Source organism: Piliocolobus tephrosceles, chromosome 4, assembly GCF_002776525.5.
Source record: "Piliocolobus tephrosceles isolate RC106 chromosome 4, ASM277652v3, whole genome shotgun sequence".
Classification (NCBI taxonomy): domain Eukaryota; kingdom Metazoa; phylum Chordata; class Mammalia; order Primates; family Cercopithecidae; genus Piliocolobus; species Piliocolobus tephrosceles.
The window spans coordinates 42,518,826-42,535,636 of NC_045437.1; the positions used below are offsets into that span (position 1 = coordinate 42,518,826).

Consider the following 16,811-nt stretch of genomic DNA (forward strand, 5'->3'; position numbering starts at 1 on the left):
CAATATTTGGATGCAATATTTTTCAAAATAAAAATTAATGCAAAAAAGTTATGATTAGTAAAATGCTGCAATTTTAAATAAAAACAAAATCTGATTTCATTTTCACGACTCGATCACCTCTCTTGCCTCACAGGAGTCTGGGCCCTAGAGATAGCTTTTCAGTGAAGTGAACTTTTTTATCTTTCGGTAAGATTCCTCTGTTTCTACTGTAGCTTTTTGCTTAAATAGTATTTTTCTGTTATTGACATTGCTACACTAATCTTTTGGTTTGTATTCATTTATTCTATCTTTTTTGCGTTTTTAAATCCTTTTTCTTTGCTTTTTATTCTTTCTGTTGGAAAGGTATTTTCTATATTTCCTTTATTAATATTTTTCTACTAAAAATTTAGGCTGAGTAGAGTCAAGAAAAATCTCCCTTGGGAAAATGTCTGCAGTATCTAGTACTGACATGTTTCTTTTTGAATCGTATAAGTGTGTTATTTTACTAATGAAAGTGATAGTCATGTCAGTAAAATTCTAGAAGCGTTTATAGAGTGCTGCCTACATTGTATCAGTCTGTGTAACAGACACCTGAGTACATAAGAATTAATAAGTCATAGTACCTGCTCTCAGGGCGCCTACAATTAGCAGACTTTTTTTTTTTTCTTTTTTTCCTTCAGATGGGATCTTGCTCTGTCACCCAAGCCCAAGTGCTGGAGTGCAGTGGTACAAACTCAGCTGACTGCAGCCTTCACCTCCTGGGCTCAAGTGATCCTCTTGCCTCAGCCTCCCATGTAGCTGGGACCACCGGTGCACACCACCATGCCCGGCTAATTTCTTTATTTTTTTGTAGAGATGGAGTCTCACTTTATGCCCAGGCTGAGCAGACATTTTTCTAACATTGTCTCATTGGACATCTCTGCTGCATTTAACACTTGCCCGTTCCTTCCTTGAAAATTTCCATATTCTTAGTTACTAGTCTCTTCTAATTTTCTGAATAATGAGAAACTATGGCCAGGCGCGGTGGCTCACGCCTGTAATCCCAGCACTTTGGGAGGCTGAGGCAGGTGGATCACAAGATCAGAAGTTCAAAACCAGCCTGGCCAAGATGGTGAAACCCCATCTGTACTAAAAATACAAAAAATTAGCCGGGCGTGGTAGCAGACGCCTGTAATCCCAGCTACTTAGGAGGCTGAGGCAGCGAATTGCTTGAATCCGAGAGGTGGAGGTTGCAGTGAGTCAAGATTGCGCCACTGCACTCCAGCCTGAGTCACAGAGCGAGACTCCATCTCATTTAAAAAAAAAAAAAACAACAGAAATTACTTTCTATGCTTCTTGAATGCATCCTCCTTTGCCCTTTCCTCAATAGTTAGCATTCTCAAAATTCCATCCCTAACCTACTGCTCTTTTCTTTCCACATCTCATGTTTAAAATTTTTACTATGTCGGTAACTTCAAAATGTGTTTTTTACCTCTACCCAAATATTCTGATGTATATCTACCTGCTATTGAACACGCACTTGGATATCCTACAGGCACCCCAAACTCAACAGAGCCCCAACTGAAGACATCATCTCCTGCCACTTTAAATCTACTTCTGTTTTCCTTTTCTCATCTCATTTAATCACTTTGTACTGTTATCCAAGTGTAATTCCATCTTCCTTCTGCACTCCCATGGCCAGTCAAATTCCTGTAGATTGTATTTTCCTTAACGCTTTTCACATCTGTCTCCTCTTCATCCTTGTTACCACTCTTAGTTCAGGACCTCATTAATTGGCTTCTGGACTGCTGAACCTCTCAGTTGTCTACTTTTTTCCAATTTTATCATTTCCCCATTTGAATCTGAGGTCCCACAGTACCTTGTGCTTTCCTATATCTTTGTCTTTACCATGTATGAAATTAAGAGTCTATGACTGTCTTTTGACTGTAAGCTCCCACAGGGTATCTTTGTAACCCCCCACCACATAGCACATTGTCTAGTATTAGTGCTAAGTAAGTTTCTTGGACTGAACTAAGCTCTGATCTTATCAGTGTTTCATTTTTATCTTGTTTTAAGGCTTTTAATGTCAAAAATATTTTTGCTTTTTTTCTAGGAATAGTATTTTCAGTTTTTGGTCAAGGTCTTATGTCCCAAATTACCTACAATTACACAGTGCTTTTCATAGGTACCATCCCTGCACATTGAAGTAATTAGGGGTCAGTAAGTATAATAAATCATTTGTTTGCTATATATAATATTTTAAAGATGTTTTTAGTATCTGAATAAAAGCATTCCTATTTGTCTTATTATGGTGTTATTTCTTTTCTTTCCTTTTTTCTTTTCTTCTTTTTTTTTTTTTTTTGGGAGATGGTCTTGCTCTGTTGCCCTGGCTGGAGTGCAATGGTGCAATCATGGTTCACTGCGGCCTTGAATGCCTAGGCTCAAGTGATCCTCCTGCCTTAGCTGCCCAAGTAGCTGGGAATACAGGTGCCCCCAACTACGCCTGGCTAATTTTTAAAAATTTTTGCAGAAACAGGTTGTTGTATGTTGCCCAGGCTGGTCTCAAACTCCTAGCCTCAAGCGATCCTCCCACCTCAGCCTCCCAAAGTGCAAGGATAATAGGCATGAGCCACTGCACCTGGCCTTATTCTGGTGTTATTTCTATTAGCTTTGGATTGTCATTATTATTCCCAGTATTAAGTATATGGATGATTTTCCAGGAATGTGAGTCCCTGTTTTGGTTCTGTCTATGATCCAGTTTTGGTTACTAGACGGCTGTAAAGATCTCTCAGTGCTCAAGAACTGTTGGCACTGCACATCAAATTTGTGATACAAAAATTAGATTCTGGGTTTTATTATTGTTGGAGAACGGTATCTCATCCTACTGCCCAGGCAGATCTCGAACTCCTAGACTCAAGCTATCCTCCCACCTTTGTCTCCCTAAGTGCTGGGATTACAGGTGTGAGCCACCGTGCCTGGCAGATTTTGGGTTTTAAGGAAAGGATCCTGCTCTTGTAGAGAGGTGAACCGCTTCCTCGCTTAGTTGTATAGGATCTCACTACTCAAAGTGTGGTACCCAGAGCCACAACAATGGCATCACCTGGGAGCTGATTAGAAATGCAGTTTGAAAAGCACTGGTACTGTATACAGAACACAGCAAAATAGAAACAGTAAAGAAAGGCACATGCAATTATTCCAGAAAGGATTTGCAGACTAAAGATAAAAATGATAGATTCACTTAGCTACTAGCAGTGTCTCAAGACTGACCGCAATTTAAGAAGGGCAGTCTGAGTGCGGTGGCTCACACCTGTAATCCCAGCATTTTGGGAGGCTGAGGTGGGTGGATCATGAGGTCAGGAGTTCGAGACCAGCCTGGCCAACATGGTGAAACCCCCATCTCTACTAAAAATACAAAAAATTAGCTGGATATGGTGGCAGGCGCCTGTAATTCCAGCTACTCAGGAGGCTGAGACAGGAGAATTGCTTGAACCTGGGAGGCAAAGGTTGCAGTAAGCAGAGACCACACCACTGCACTCCAGCCTGGGCAACAGAGCAAGACTCCATCTAAAAAAAGAAAAAAAAGGCAACACATAATGTTCAGAATGTGGTTAGAATACATCCCTCCATTCTCATGGACCTCACGCCTTAGTGTAGCCAGATCGTGTGGTGGGTGCTGACAGATGGCCACTGCTGTCACTAAGTGGGCAGGAAAGACTCAATAATCCATGATATGTGGAACTGCTATTCCCAAGTAAAGTCCTCCAAGATACTTTTTGGAACCCTGGGATAGTATTTGGGGGCATGGAGAGCGGATGGGGATTTTTCTTTGCTTTAACATGATACAGACACTAGAGTAGTCGGGATAGTCTTGAAGGGGTTTGGATAATTTTGTGCCATAAAAACATCCTGAGAGGCTTTGCAGCATGGTACTTAAACATGTAGAGACTACCAGGTTTAAATTCTGTTTCTGCTACCTACTAGCTGACCTTGGGTGAGTTAATTCTCTGTGTCTCAATCCTGTTATCTGTAATCTGGGGGTGGTCCTAGCATCTACCTCAGGGTTATTGTGAAGATTGCATGAGTTTGTATATTTAAGTGCTTAGAACAGGAGTGACAACAGATAGCACTCAATAAACGGAAACAAAAAGGACATATGTGGGCCAATATGCAGTACAGTCCCTGGCGCAGTAAGTATACAGGTGCCCATTAAGTGTTTGTGGAATGTGTCACTTGTTTATTTATTTTCCCTCAGTTTCAAACTCACCCTTAATTTCCTTTCTATGAAATTCAGATGGGCCCTTAAATATTTTTCCTGGCTAGCTGGCACGTTGTTAAACTTTATCTGTAGAAGATATTGAAGGGACATTGCAGGAAGAGGGGGTTTTCCTTCCTGGCTCCAGGGTTCTCTCATCAGATTCCTGTAGATGCAGCTCCTGCAGTGCTTTAGCTTCTTCAGTGCATGGCAATTAGTAGCACCCCTACAGGTAGGTTTGTAGCCCAGTGCCTCCAATGAGATGCTTCCCTGTGACAGACTTTCCCCTACAAACTAGAAGGTGGATATCCAGCATGTTCTGCCAGTACAGACCAGGTGACTTTTCTGCCATTTGGTGAGCCATGGCTGGATCTCAGCTGGAGAGGGTAAGGGTGCAGGAACTCTTCCTTGAGTGATCTGTTTTTGCCCTTGGAATATCTGCTTTTCCTACATTCCTTAAAATTATCTTTCTTTCTAGCCTATTTCTTATTATAGTTAATAATTTGTTCATATTAAACTTTCAAATTATCTGGTTTCTGTCTCCTAATAGGACCCTAATTGATATTAATAATAAATGAATAAATGAAACATTAACATTCCCAGTTGTTCTGAGAAGTTTAAATGTTTTATATAAGATGAAGCTGCAGATTTTCAGAATTTTTGTTTTGAATAGATTTACTGTTATCTATGATTAAAATATGTGTTAAGACAATATGTAGATTGTGATCTTGTTTCTGTTTTATTTTTTTTATTTTTTTATTTTGTATTTTTATTTTTCTTCTGAGATGGAGTTTTGCTCTGTCGCCCAGGCTGGAGTGCAGTGGTGTGATCTTGGCTCACTGCAAACTCCACTTCCCAGGTTCATGCCATTCTCCTGCCTCAGCCTCCAAGTGGCTGGGACTACAGGCGCCCGCCACCACGCCCGGCTAATTTTTTTTAATAGAGACGGGGTTTCACCATGTTAGCCAGGATGGTCTCCATCTCCTGACCTCACTCTCCCAAAGTGCTGAGATTACAGGCGTGAGCCACCGCACCCGGCCATCCTGTTTCTGTTTTAAAAAATTGGTGTGTGCTGGTTCCAAGATGGCCAAATAGGAACAGCTCCAGTCTACAGCTCTCAGTGTGAGCGATGCAAAAGATGGGTGATTTCTGCATTTCCAACTGAGGTACCGGGTTCATCTCACTGGGGCTTGTCAGACAGTGGGTGCAGTCCACAGAGTGTGAGCCAGTCCACAGAGTGTGAGCCAAAGCAGGGTGGGGTGTTGTCTCACTGGGAAAGTGCAAGGGGTCGGGGAATTCCCTTTCCTAGCCAAGGGAAGCCATGACAGATGGTACCTGGAAAATCAGGACACTCCCACCCTAATACTGCACTTTTCCAATCGTCTTAGCAAACAGCACACCAGTAGATTATATCCCGCGCCTGGCTCAGAGGGTCCCATGCCCACGGAGCCTTGCTCACTGCTAGCACAGCAGTCTGAGATCAAATTGCAAGGCAGCAGCGAGGCTGGGGGACAGGTGTCCGCCATTGCTGAGGCTTGAGTAGGTAAACAAAGAGGCTGGGAAGCTCGAACTGGGTGGAGCACACCACAGCTCAAGGAGGCCTGCCTGCCTCTGTAGTCTTCACCTCTGGGGCCAGGGCATAACTGAACAAAAGACAGCAGAAACTTCTGCAGACTTAAACGTCCCTGTCTGACAGCTTTGAAGAGAGCAGTGGTTCTCCCAGCATGGAGTTTGAGATCCAAGAACAGACAGATTGCCTCCTCAAGTGGGTCCTTGACCCCTCAAGTAGCCTAATTGGGAGACTTGTCCCAGTAGGGGCCAACTGACACCTCATACAGCCGGGTGCCCCTCTGAGACCAAGCTTCCAGAGGAAGGATCAGGCAGCAACATTTGCTGTTCTGCAATATTTGCTGTTCTGCAGCCTCCACTGGTGATACCCAGGCAAACAGGGTCTGGAGTGAACCTCTAGCAAACTCCAACAGACCTGCAGCTGAGAGTCCTGACTGTTAGAAGGAAAACTAACCAACAGAAAGGACATCGACACCAAAACCCCATCTGTACGTCACCATCATCAAAGACCAAAGGTAGATAAAACCACAAAGATGGGGAGAAACCAGAGCAGAAAAGCTGAAAATTCTGAAAATCAGAGTGCCTCTTCTCCTCCAAAGGAATGCAGCTCCTCGCCAGCAACGGAACAAAGCTGGACAGAGAATGAATTTGACAAGTTGAGAGAAGAAGGCTTCACACGATCGGTAATAACAAACTTCTTTGAGCTAAAGGAGGATGTTTGAACGCATTGCAAAGAAGCTAAAAACCTTGAAAAAAGATTAGATGAATGCCTAACTAGAATAAACAGCATAGAGAAGATCTTAAGGGACCGGATGGAGCTGAAAACCATGGCACAAGAACTATGTGATGCATGCACAAGCTTCAGTAGCTGATTCAATCAAGTGGAAGAAAGGGTATCAGTGATTGAAGATCAAATGAATGAGATGAAGCGAGAAGAGAAGTTTAGAGAAAAAAGAGTAAAAAGAAAAGAACAAAGCCTCCAAGAAATACGAGACTGTGAAAAGACCAAATCTACATCTGATTGGTGTACCTGAAAGTGACGGGGAGAATGGAACCAAGTTAGAAAACACTCTTCAGAATATTATCCAGGAGAACTTCCCCAAACTAGCAAGGCAGGCCAACATTCAAATTCAGGAAATATAGAGAATGCCACAAAGATACTCCTCGAGAAGAGCAACTCCAAGACACATAACTGTCAGATTCACCAAAGTTGAAATGAAGGAAAAAATGTTAAGGGCAGCCAGAGAGAAAGGTTGGGTTACCCACAAAGGGAAACCCATCAGACTAACAGCGGATCTCTCAGCAGAAACTCTACAAGCCAGAAGACAGTGGAGGCCAATATTCAACATTCTTAAAGAAAAGAATTTTCAACCCAGAATTTCATATCCAGCCAAATTAAGCTTCATAAGTGAAGGAGAAATAAAATCCTTTACAGACGAACAAATGCTGAGAGATTCTGTCACCACCAGGCCTGCCTTACAAGAGCTCCTGAAGGAAGCACTAAACATGGAAAAGAACAACCGGTACCAGCTGCTGCAAAAACATGGCAAATTGTAAAGACCCTCTATGCTGGGAGGAAACTGCATCAACTAACGGGCAAAATAACCTGCTAACGTCATAATGACAGGATCAAATTCACACATAACAGTATTAACCTTAAATGTAAATGGGATAAATGCTCCAATTGAAAGACACAGACTGGCAAATTGGATAAAAAGTCAAGACCCATCAGTTTCCTGTATTCAGGAGACCCATCTCACATGCAGAGACACACATAGGCTCAAAATAAAGGAATGGAAGAAGATCTACCAAGCAAATGGAAAACAAACAAACAAAAAAAAAGCAGGGGTTGCATTCCTAGTCTCTGATAAAACAGACTTTAAACAAACAAAGATCAAAAGAGACATAATGGTAAAGGGATCAATTCAAGAAGAAGAGCTAACCTAAATATATGTACACCCAACACAGGAGCACCCAGATTCATAAAGGAAGTCCTTAGAGACCTACAAAGAGACTTAGACTCCCACACAGTAATAATGGGAGACTCTAACACTCCACTGTCAACATTAAATAGATCAACGAGACAGAAAGTTAACAAGGATATCCAGGGATTGAACTCAGCTCTGCACCAAGCAGGCCTAATAGACATCTACAGAACTCTCCACCCCAAATCAACAGAATATACATTTTTCTCAGCAACACATCACACTTATTCCAAAACTGACCACATAGTTGGAAGTAAAGCACTCCTCAGCAAATGTAAAAGAACAGAAATTACAACAAACTGTCTCTCAGACCACAGTGCAATCAAACTAGAACTCAGGATTAAGAAACTCACTCAAAACCACTCAACTGCATGGAAACTGAACAACCTGCTCCTGAATGACTACTGGGTACATAATAAAATGAAGGCAGAAATAAAAATGTTCTTTGAAACCAATGAGAACAAAGACACAACATACCAGAATCTCTGGGACACATTTAAAGCAGTGTGTAGAGGGAAATTTATAGCACTAAATGCCCACAAGAGAAAGCAGGAAAGATCTAAAATTGACACCCTAACATCACAATTAAAAGAACTAGAGAAGCAAGAGCAAACACATTCAAAAGCTAGCAGAAGGCAAGAAATAACTAAGATCACAGGAGAACTGAAGGGGATAGAGACACAAGAAACCCTTCAAAACATCAGTGAATCCAGGAGCTGTTTTTTTGAAAAGATCAACAAAATTGATAGACTGCTGGCAAGACTAATGAAGAAAACAGAGAAAAATCAAAGAGACACAGTAAAAAATGATAAAGGGGATATTACCACCATTCCCACAGAAATACAAACTAACATCAGGGAATACTATAAACAACTCTATGCACGTAAGCTAGAAAATCTAAAAGAAATGGCTAAATTCCTGGACACATACACCCTCCCAAGACTAAATCAGGAAGAAGTTGAATCCCTGAATAGACCAATAACAGGCTCTGAAATTGAGGCAATAATTAATAGCCTACCAACCAAAAAAAGTCCAGGACCATATGGATTCACAGCCGAATTCCACCAGAGGTACAAAGAGGAGCTGGTACCATTCCTTCTGAAACTATTCCAATCAATCGAAAAGGGAAGGAATCTGGCCAGGCGCGGTGGCTCAAGCCTGTAATCCTAGCGCTTTGGGAGGCCGAGACGGGCGGATCACAAAGTCAGGAGATTGAGACCACCCTGGCTAATACGGTGAAACCCCGTCTCTACTAAAGAATACAAAAAACTAGCCAGGCGAAGAGGCGGGCGCCTGTAGTCCCAGCTACTTGGGAGGCAGAGGCAGGAGAATGGCCTAAACCTGGGAGGCGGAGCTTGCAGTGAGCTGAGATCCGGCCACCGCACTCCAGCCTGGGCGACAGAGCCAGACTCCGTCTCAAAAAAAACAAAAAAAAAAAAAAAAAAAAGAAAAAAGAAAAAGAAGGAATCCTCCCTAACTAATTTTATGAGGCCAACATCATCCTGATAGAGACACAACAAAAAAAGAGAATTTTAGACCAATATCTCTAATGAACATCGATGCAAAAATCCTCAGTAAAATACTGGCAAACCGAATCCAGCAGCACATCAAAAAGCTTATCCACCACAATCAAGTCGGCTTCATCCCTGGGATGCAGGGCTGGTTCAACATACGCAAATCAGTAAACAGAATCCATCATATAAACAGAACCAAAGACAAAAACCACATGACTATCTCAATAGATGCAGAAAAGGCCTTCGAAAAAATTCAACAGCACTTCATGCTAAAAACTCTCGATAAACTAGGTATTGAGGGGATGTATCTCAAAATAATAAGAGCTATTTATGACAAACCCACAGTCAATATCATACTGACTGGGCAAAAACTGGAAACATTCCCTCTGAAAACTGGCACAAGACAGGGATGCCCTCTCTTGCCACTCCTATTCATCATAGTGTTGGAAGTTCTGGCCAGGGCAATCAAGCAGGAGAAAGAAATAAAGGGTATTCAGTTAGGAAAAGAGGAAGTCAAATTGTCCCTGTTTGCAGATGACATGATTATATATTTAGAAAACCCCATCATCTCAGCCCAAAATCTCCTTAAGCTGATAAGCAACTTCAGCAAAGTCTCAGGATACAAAATCAATATGCAAAAATCACAAGCATTCCTATACACCAATAAAAGATAATCAGAGAGCCAAATCATGAGTGAACTCCCATTCACAATTGCTTCAAAGATAATCAAATACCTAGGAATCCAACTTACAAGGGATATGAAGAACTTCTTCCAGGAGAACTACAAACCACTGTTCAATGAAATAAAAGGGGACACACACAAAAAGGAAGAACATTCCATGCTCATGGATGTGAAGAATCTATATGTGAAAATGGCCATACTGCCCAAGGTAATTTATAGATTCAGTGCTATCCCCATCAAGCTGCCAATGGGTTTCTTCACAGAATTGGAAAAATCTACTTTAAACTTCATATGGAACCAAAAAGACCCCACATTGCCAAGGCAATCCTAAGCAAAAAAGAACAAAGTTGGAGGCATCACACTACCTAACTTCAAACTATACTACAAGGCTACAGTAACCAAACAGCATGGTACTAGTACCAAAACAGAGATATAGACCAATGGAACAGAACACAGCCCTCAGAAATAATACCACACATCTATAGCCATCTGATCTTTGCCAAACCTGACAAAAACAAGAAATGGGGAAAGGATTTCCTATTTAATAAATGGTCTTGGGAAAACTAGCTAGCCATATGTAGAAAGCTAAAACTGATCCCTTCCTTACACCTTATACAAAAATTAATTCAAGATGGATTAAAGACTTAAATGTTAGACCTAAAACTATAAAAACCCTAGAAGAAAACCTAGGCAATACCATTCAGGCCATAAGCATGGGCAAGGACTTCATTACTAAAACACCAAAAGCAATGGCAACAAAAGCCAAAACTGACAAATGGGATCTAGTTAAACTAAAGAGCTTCTGCACAGCAAAGGAAACTACCATCAGAGTGAACAGGCAGCCTACAGAATGGGAGAAAAATTTTTACAATCTACCCATCTGACAAAGGGCTAATATCCAGAATCTACAAAGAACTTAAACAAATTTACAAGAAAAAAATCAAACAACCCCATCAAAAAGTGGGCAAAGGATCTGAACAGACAATTCTCAAAAGAAGACATTTATGCAGCCAACAGACACATGAAATAAGGGTCATCATCACTGGCCATCAGAGAAATGCAAATCAACACCACAGTGAGATACCTTCTCACACCAGTTAGAATGGTGATCATTAAAATGGTGATCATAGGAAGCAACTGGTGCTGGAGAGGATGTGGAAAAATAGGAACACTTTTACACTCTTGTTGGGACTGTAAACTAGTTCAACCATTGTGGAAGACAGTGTGGCGATTCCTTAAGGATCTAGAACCAGAAATACCAAATACCAGCCATCCCATTACTGGATATATACCCAAAGGATTATAAATCATGCTGCTATAAAGGCACATGCACACGTACGTTCATTACAGCACTATTCACAATAGCAAAGACTTGGAACCAAGCCAAATTTCCATCAATGATAAACTGGATTAAGAAAATGTGGCACATGTGCACCATGGAATACTATGCAGCCATAAAAAAGGATGAGTTCATGTCCTTTGTAGGGACATGGATGCAGCTGGAAACCATCATTCTGACCAAACTATCGCAAGGACAGAAAACCAAACACTGCATGTTCTCACTCATAGGTGGGAATTGAACAGTGAGAACACTTGGACACAGGGTGTGGAACATCACACACTGGGGCCTGTCGTGGATTGGGGGGAGGGGGAGGGATAGCATTAGGAGATATACCTAATGTAAATGACGAGTTAATGGGTGCAGCACACCAACATGGCACATGTATGCATTTGTAACAAACCTGCACATTGTGCACATGTACCCTAGATCTTAAAGAATAGTAATAAAAAAAATACTGGTATGGATGTATGTGTAGGTTGTGTTGCTAAATGCCTAGAGGAAATTCTGGAAGGATATGCAGAACCCTCTGGACAGGGGAGAGGGATTAAAGGAATGATGAAGTGGGACTTTCTTTTTTTTTATTCTTTATATTTTTATATTTAAAAATACACTAAGTATTTGTAACTTTCATAATATTAGGATAAATTCTTTAATTTTTGTGAGTTTTGGTAATTTTTTTTTTTTGGTAAAGTTTTACTTTTTTTTTTTTTTTTGGATAGAGAGTCTCACTCTGTCACCCAGGCTGGAGTTCAGTGGTGCGATCATGACTCACTGCAGCCTGGAACTCCTGGGCTCAAGCAATCTTTCTGCCTCAGTCTCCCAAAGTGCTGGGATTACAGGCAGGGAGGCCAAGGAAGGAGAATCACTTGAGGCCAGGAGTTCGAGACCAATCTGGGCAACATAGTGAGACTCTATCTCTACAAAAAAATGTTTTTTTTTAATTAGCCAGGTGTGGCTGGTCAGGTGGCTCACACCTGTAATCCCAGCAGTTTGGGAGGCCAAGGTGGGTGGATCACCTGAGGTCAGGAGTTTGAGACCAGCCTGGGCAACATGGTGAAACCCTGTCTCTACTAAAAATACAAAAATTAGCTGGGTGTGATGGCGCAAGCCTCTAATCCCAGCTACTCAGGAGGATGAGGCAGGAGAATTGCTTGAACCCAGGAGACGGAGGTTGCAGTTAGCCGAGATCATGCCATTGCACTCCAGCCTGGCCTGGGCGACAAGAGCAACAAACTCCATCTCCAGAAACAAACAAAAAATTAGCCAGGTGTGGTGGCATGCACCTGTAGTCCCACCTATGTCAGACCTCTTAGGGACCACAATTGGAGAGTCCCAATTGTGCAGAACAACACTGAGTCACAAATGTATATTCCTGGTAATCTTCCCTAGCCAGTGTCTTATGATTAAAGCAAAAGTCAACATTTTAGGATGCAGGCAGCAAATCTCTAGCAAGTATTGGTGTGATTCAGTAGCCATCGTACTCTGAGAAAGAAGGTTGTCAGTGGGAAGACAATTTGGGCCTCACTGCAGCAAAACCTCCTAACTTGAATCTGCTGGGCACAAGTGAGCCTTGATCTTAATGAACAATAAAACAGTCAAGCCCACAAAGCCCTAGATTGTGGGTTTAAACAATCGGGCTCAGGGCCACTGAAACAGGATGAAAGACATGTTTATGGATTCAGTATTGAGTTCTGGGAGCCAGCAGCCACGTCAGCAGAGGTGGAGTGTGCCCTACCTTTGGGCAGAATCCAAGGCTTTTAATTATAGATGGTCACCTGCTTCCTGATTTATGCAAAACACTTTGGGAATGCCAGTTATTCAGCCATCACAACAAGTTAGCCATTTAAGACACCATTAAGATAAGGAACAGCTTTCTGCCTGAAGAAAACAAAATATATTTCCCAAAGTTCCAAACTGGCACAGGCCATTTCCCTATTCCCCTTGCCAAGGCCACCTGTCCTTTTCTCTGCACTGTTGAGTTGTTGAGTGTTCTCTACCTTCCTCCCTCCCCACTTGGTTTTCCACCCCTTCCCTGGACCCAGAATCACTTAAGTGCCTCCCACAGGGCACCTGGCTTACGTGGACACTTGAGTGGAAGTTTGCTAAGAATAGCTGTGGCATTGCCCCTCTGTTCCACAACTGTTCTCAGGACTACTTGTGTGTTTTTACCCAGTATCACTTATTTTTAAATGGCAGAAGGTTGGAGCTTCTCAGGCAATGTGATTTTCCTGTGGCCTAAACTGCCTTAGGTAAAGCATCGAGACTAAGCCAAAAGGCTATTGCTGGGTCTCTCGGCTCCCTTTCTTTATTATTGCCAGCAGCCATACCTTTTCACACGCCTCTTCATTTTGCTGTCCCACTCCACTGTCTCTACCAGGACTCAGTCCCATGTGAAGTTGGGTCCTGGGTATGGCAGAGCCTTCCTCATTACACTCTGCCTCCTTGACCTGCTGTTCCCTCCCTCCTTTCCTGTAGGAGAGCTGCTGCTGCGGGGACAGGTGGGAGTAGGTCAGGAAGCTGGATAGAGGTACACATTTCAAAGTTTTATGTAAAAAGTTTGAGTTGGTGGAATTACCAGAACTAGGAGTGAAGCCTTAGCAGGTAGACCTTTCAGAAATAGTGAAAATGAGTCCCAAAATCTCAGTGGTGAATTTTTCTGAGAAATGTTACAGAAACATAAAGTGACAATTTTTGTCTTTATCTTGATAAGATAGATAGATTAGTAGAAATTGAGAAGAGACTGTCCATTTTTTTTCTGTTGCTTATTTGTATAAGCCCAGTACATTGATGGACTATATTGGAGTCCCTAAGCAAATGTCTGCAGGGACTAGGCAGTTAATACAGCAAACTTCAGAGGCTCATCTGCTTTAGCCAGTTCTTGCCTCGGTATGGTGGAATCATTGTTGCTACATCTGATTTTTCAAGAGAAGCTTTAAAATCCAATTTGTATGTGTGTATGTATGAGTATGTATATGAGAAAGTTTCAGTTTTAAAATGTTGGCTCAAATTTTTAAAAAGCAGACCAAAGAAGACTTATATTCCGCCTTTGCTCTAGACTTACAGAATCTGTTCAGGATAAAGCTTAAAGAAAAGATGACAATGGAAAAGAGCCATTGGTCAAGTGTTAAGTACTGACACTTAGGGTTTCCTGAATATAGTAGTGAGTGCTACTTTAGAAGAGAATCCCTCTAGTTCAAATGCAGTTACCGTCTCCATATACATGCTAGCAACTCACAATTTAAATTCTCTTTGACATAATTTGTAGGGTTCAATCTCCCTCATCCTTCTTTTTCTTTCTTTCTTTTCCTTTCTTCCTTTCCTTCCCTCTCCCCTCCCCTCCCCTCTTTTTGTTTTTAAGAGATGGGGTTTTACTATGTTGCCCAGGCTGGAGTGCAGTGGCAATTCACAGTGTGATCATAGCTCACTGCAATCTCGAATTCCTGGCCTGAAGCTATCCTCCAGCTGTAGCCTCCCGAGTAGCTGGGAATACAGGCATGCACCACTGTGCTTAGCTCTGCCCTCCGTTTTTAAAGATCAGACTGAAGTTTACGTTTTTTGCATCCATAGGGCTGACTTTGCTCAGGAAATTTACAATTTACCTAACTTGAACGCAGCTGGCCAAGTCTGTCTTTCCCTCCAGGAATGTGTACACTTGTGTTCAGACAATTTAGTAGGTTGGGGTATGGAGGAAGACAGATGAATAGTAGGAGCTTTACTCCAGCCTCTAGCTGGGGATTTTCTAAGATACTGTCATCAGAAAAGGAAACATAGCCCGAAGTTGCACCTATATGGAAGGACCTCATCCTGCAGGTGGCAAAAATTTCTAGTATGCCTGTTAGAATGAGGTTCCTTCCTGAAACTAATGGGAGATCTAGAATTTAAACCTATGTCATTCTCTGGTAGGTAATCAGAAATTAATTGGAAATTCCTGCCTGAAGAGATAGATATTCTTGCCCCACCTCAATCCTTCCAGCACAGATTTGGGAGATACCCCCCTTCCAGTGGAGGCCTAAGTGGCCAGTGCCCCCACTCACCTTCTGAGGCATGTAGGGCCGCACAGACAGCCAAGGCCATGATGGCAAGTCCTGTCTGCTGCATTCCTGCCTGCCCTACTGGCACTGACAGCAACACAAGTAAGGCTGTTCAATCAGGAAATGAGGCTAAAGGTGTCCTTGGGCACAGAGAAAGTGTAGAGGAAAAGTAAGCCAGGTGGCCCCGCCCTGGGAGGTGTTCAGGGTATCTATTTCTCATGTTTCTTTCCTTAAGGCCAGCTCCTCCCCAACTTATCAAGCTCCTAACTTGCATTCACCCTGCCTGGGAGTCAGGGGATGTCAGTGGAGATCTGGCAGCTGGCAGGGTCACTGTGAGTTGGGGTGTGCATCAGAATCGTTTGGGAAACATTTAAAAAAAATCAATCTACATGACTCTCCCCTTTCCCTGATTTGTAAACCAGAACTCTCGGGTAGGAGACAAGTCATTTGAATTTTGTAAAAGCTCCACAGGTGATTCTAATGGACACTTGAGACCCATTGCATAATCAGTTTTTAAGTAGCTTATGGAAACCACGAGTTTCTGGGGACAAGGGTGACAAGTCATAAAAAAATTATCTTTGTGGAAAGATATGGAATTATTAAAGCCCGTTCTGGTCTTGGTTCACAGCTAAATTATTTCCAGTGAAGTTTTTACAATAGCTTATTTAGGAGAAAGACAGGAAGAGGGGCAATAGCTTGTAGAAAATAGCCCAAGAGCAGATGTGAAGAGGCATGAGCGCTAGTCCAGCTTTGCTGCTAATCATCTTTGTGAATAAAACCATGGAGCACAATGAAGCTAATTAGATTCTAATTGCTCCTCATCTACTAATAAGTTGTATAACCTCAGGCGATGTACTTAACTTTGCTGTAAATAACAAGTCAGAGTAGATGACCTCCAAAATCATGCCATGCTTCCTCTAGAACTGTGTTGTCCTATGTGGTAGCCACTAATCCACATGTGGCTCTTGAGCACCTGAAATGTGACTGGTCCAAACTCAGATGTACTATAGGTATAAAATTCACACTGGATTTCAAAGACTGAGTACAGAAAAATATATAAAATATCTTGTTAATAATGTTTATACTGATTATTGATTACATGATAATATTTTGGATATTTTGGGTTAAATAAAATATCTTATTAAAATTCATTTCACCCATTTGTTTATATATTATAAATTGCTGCTGTGGTTTGAATATTTTTTTCTTCTCCAAAGCTCATGTTGAAAATTAATCCCTAATAGTGCTGGGAGATAGGGCCTAATGGGCAGTGTTTAGGTTATGATGGCTCCACCCTCATGAATGGATGAATGCTACTATAAAAAGGGCTTATGGGAATGGGTTGGTACCTTCTGCTCTTCTGCCAGGTGAGTACACAATGCTCCTTCTCTCCAAAAGATGCAGCAAAGAGGCATCATCTTGGAATTAGAAACTGAAATCACTGGTGCTTTGATCTTGGACTTCCCAGCCTCCATAAT

The 16,811-nt window shown here is 41.9% G+C and overlaps 1 protein-coding gene across 2 annotated transcripts in view; it reads right to left on the minus strand.

Annotated features, from left to right (window-relative positions):
* The window catches only part of CCL28 (C-C motif chemokine ligand 28), a 30,512-nt gene extending 15,054 nt beyond the window's left edge, over positions 1–15,458 (minus strand). The window contains exon 1 of one of the 2 annotated variants that reach the window (XM_023216592.1): positions 15,337–15,458. In XM_023216592.1, coding sequence (XP_023072360.1) covers positions 15,337–15,400 — 64 coding nt within the window. In that variant the 5' untranslated portion in view covers positions 15,401–15,458. The remainder of the gene's footprint in view (positions 1–15,336) is intronic. The other variant, XM_023216593.2, reaches the window with a different exon arrangement.
* Between the last annotated feature and the right edge of the window lie 1,353 nt (positions 15,459–16,811).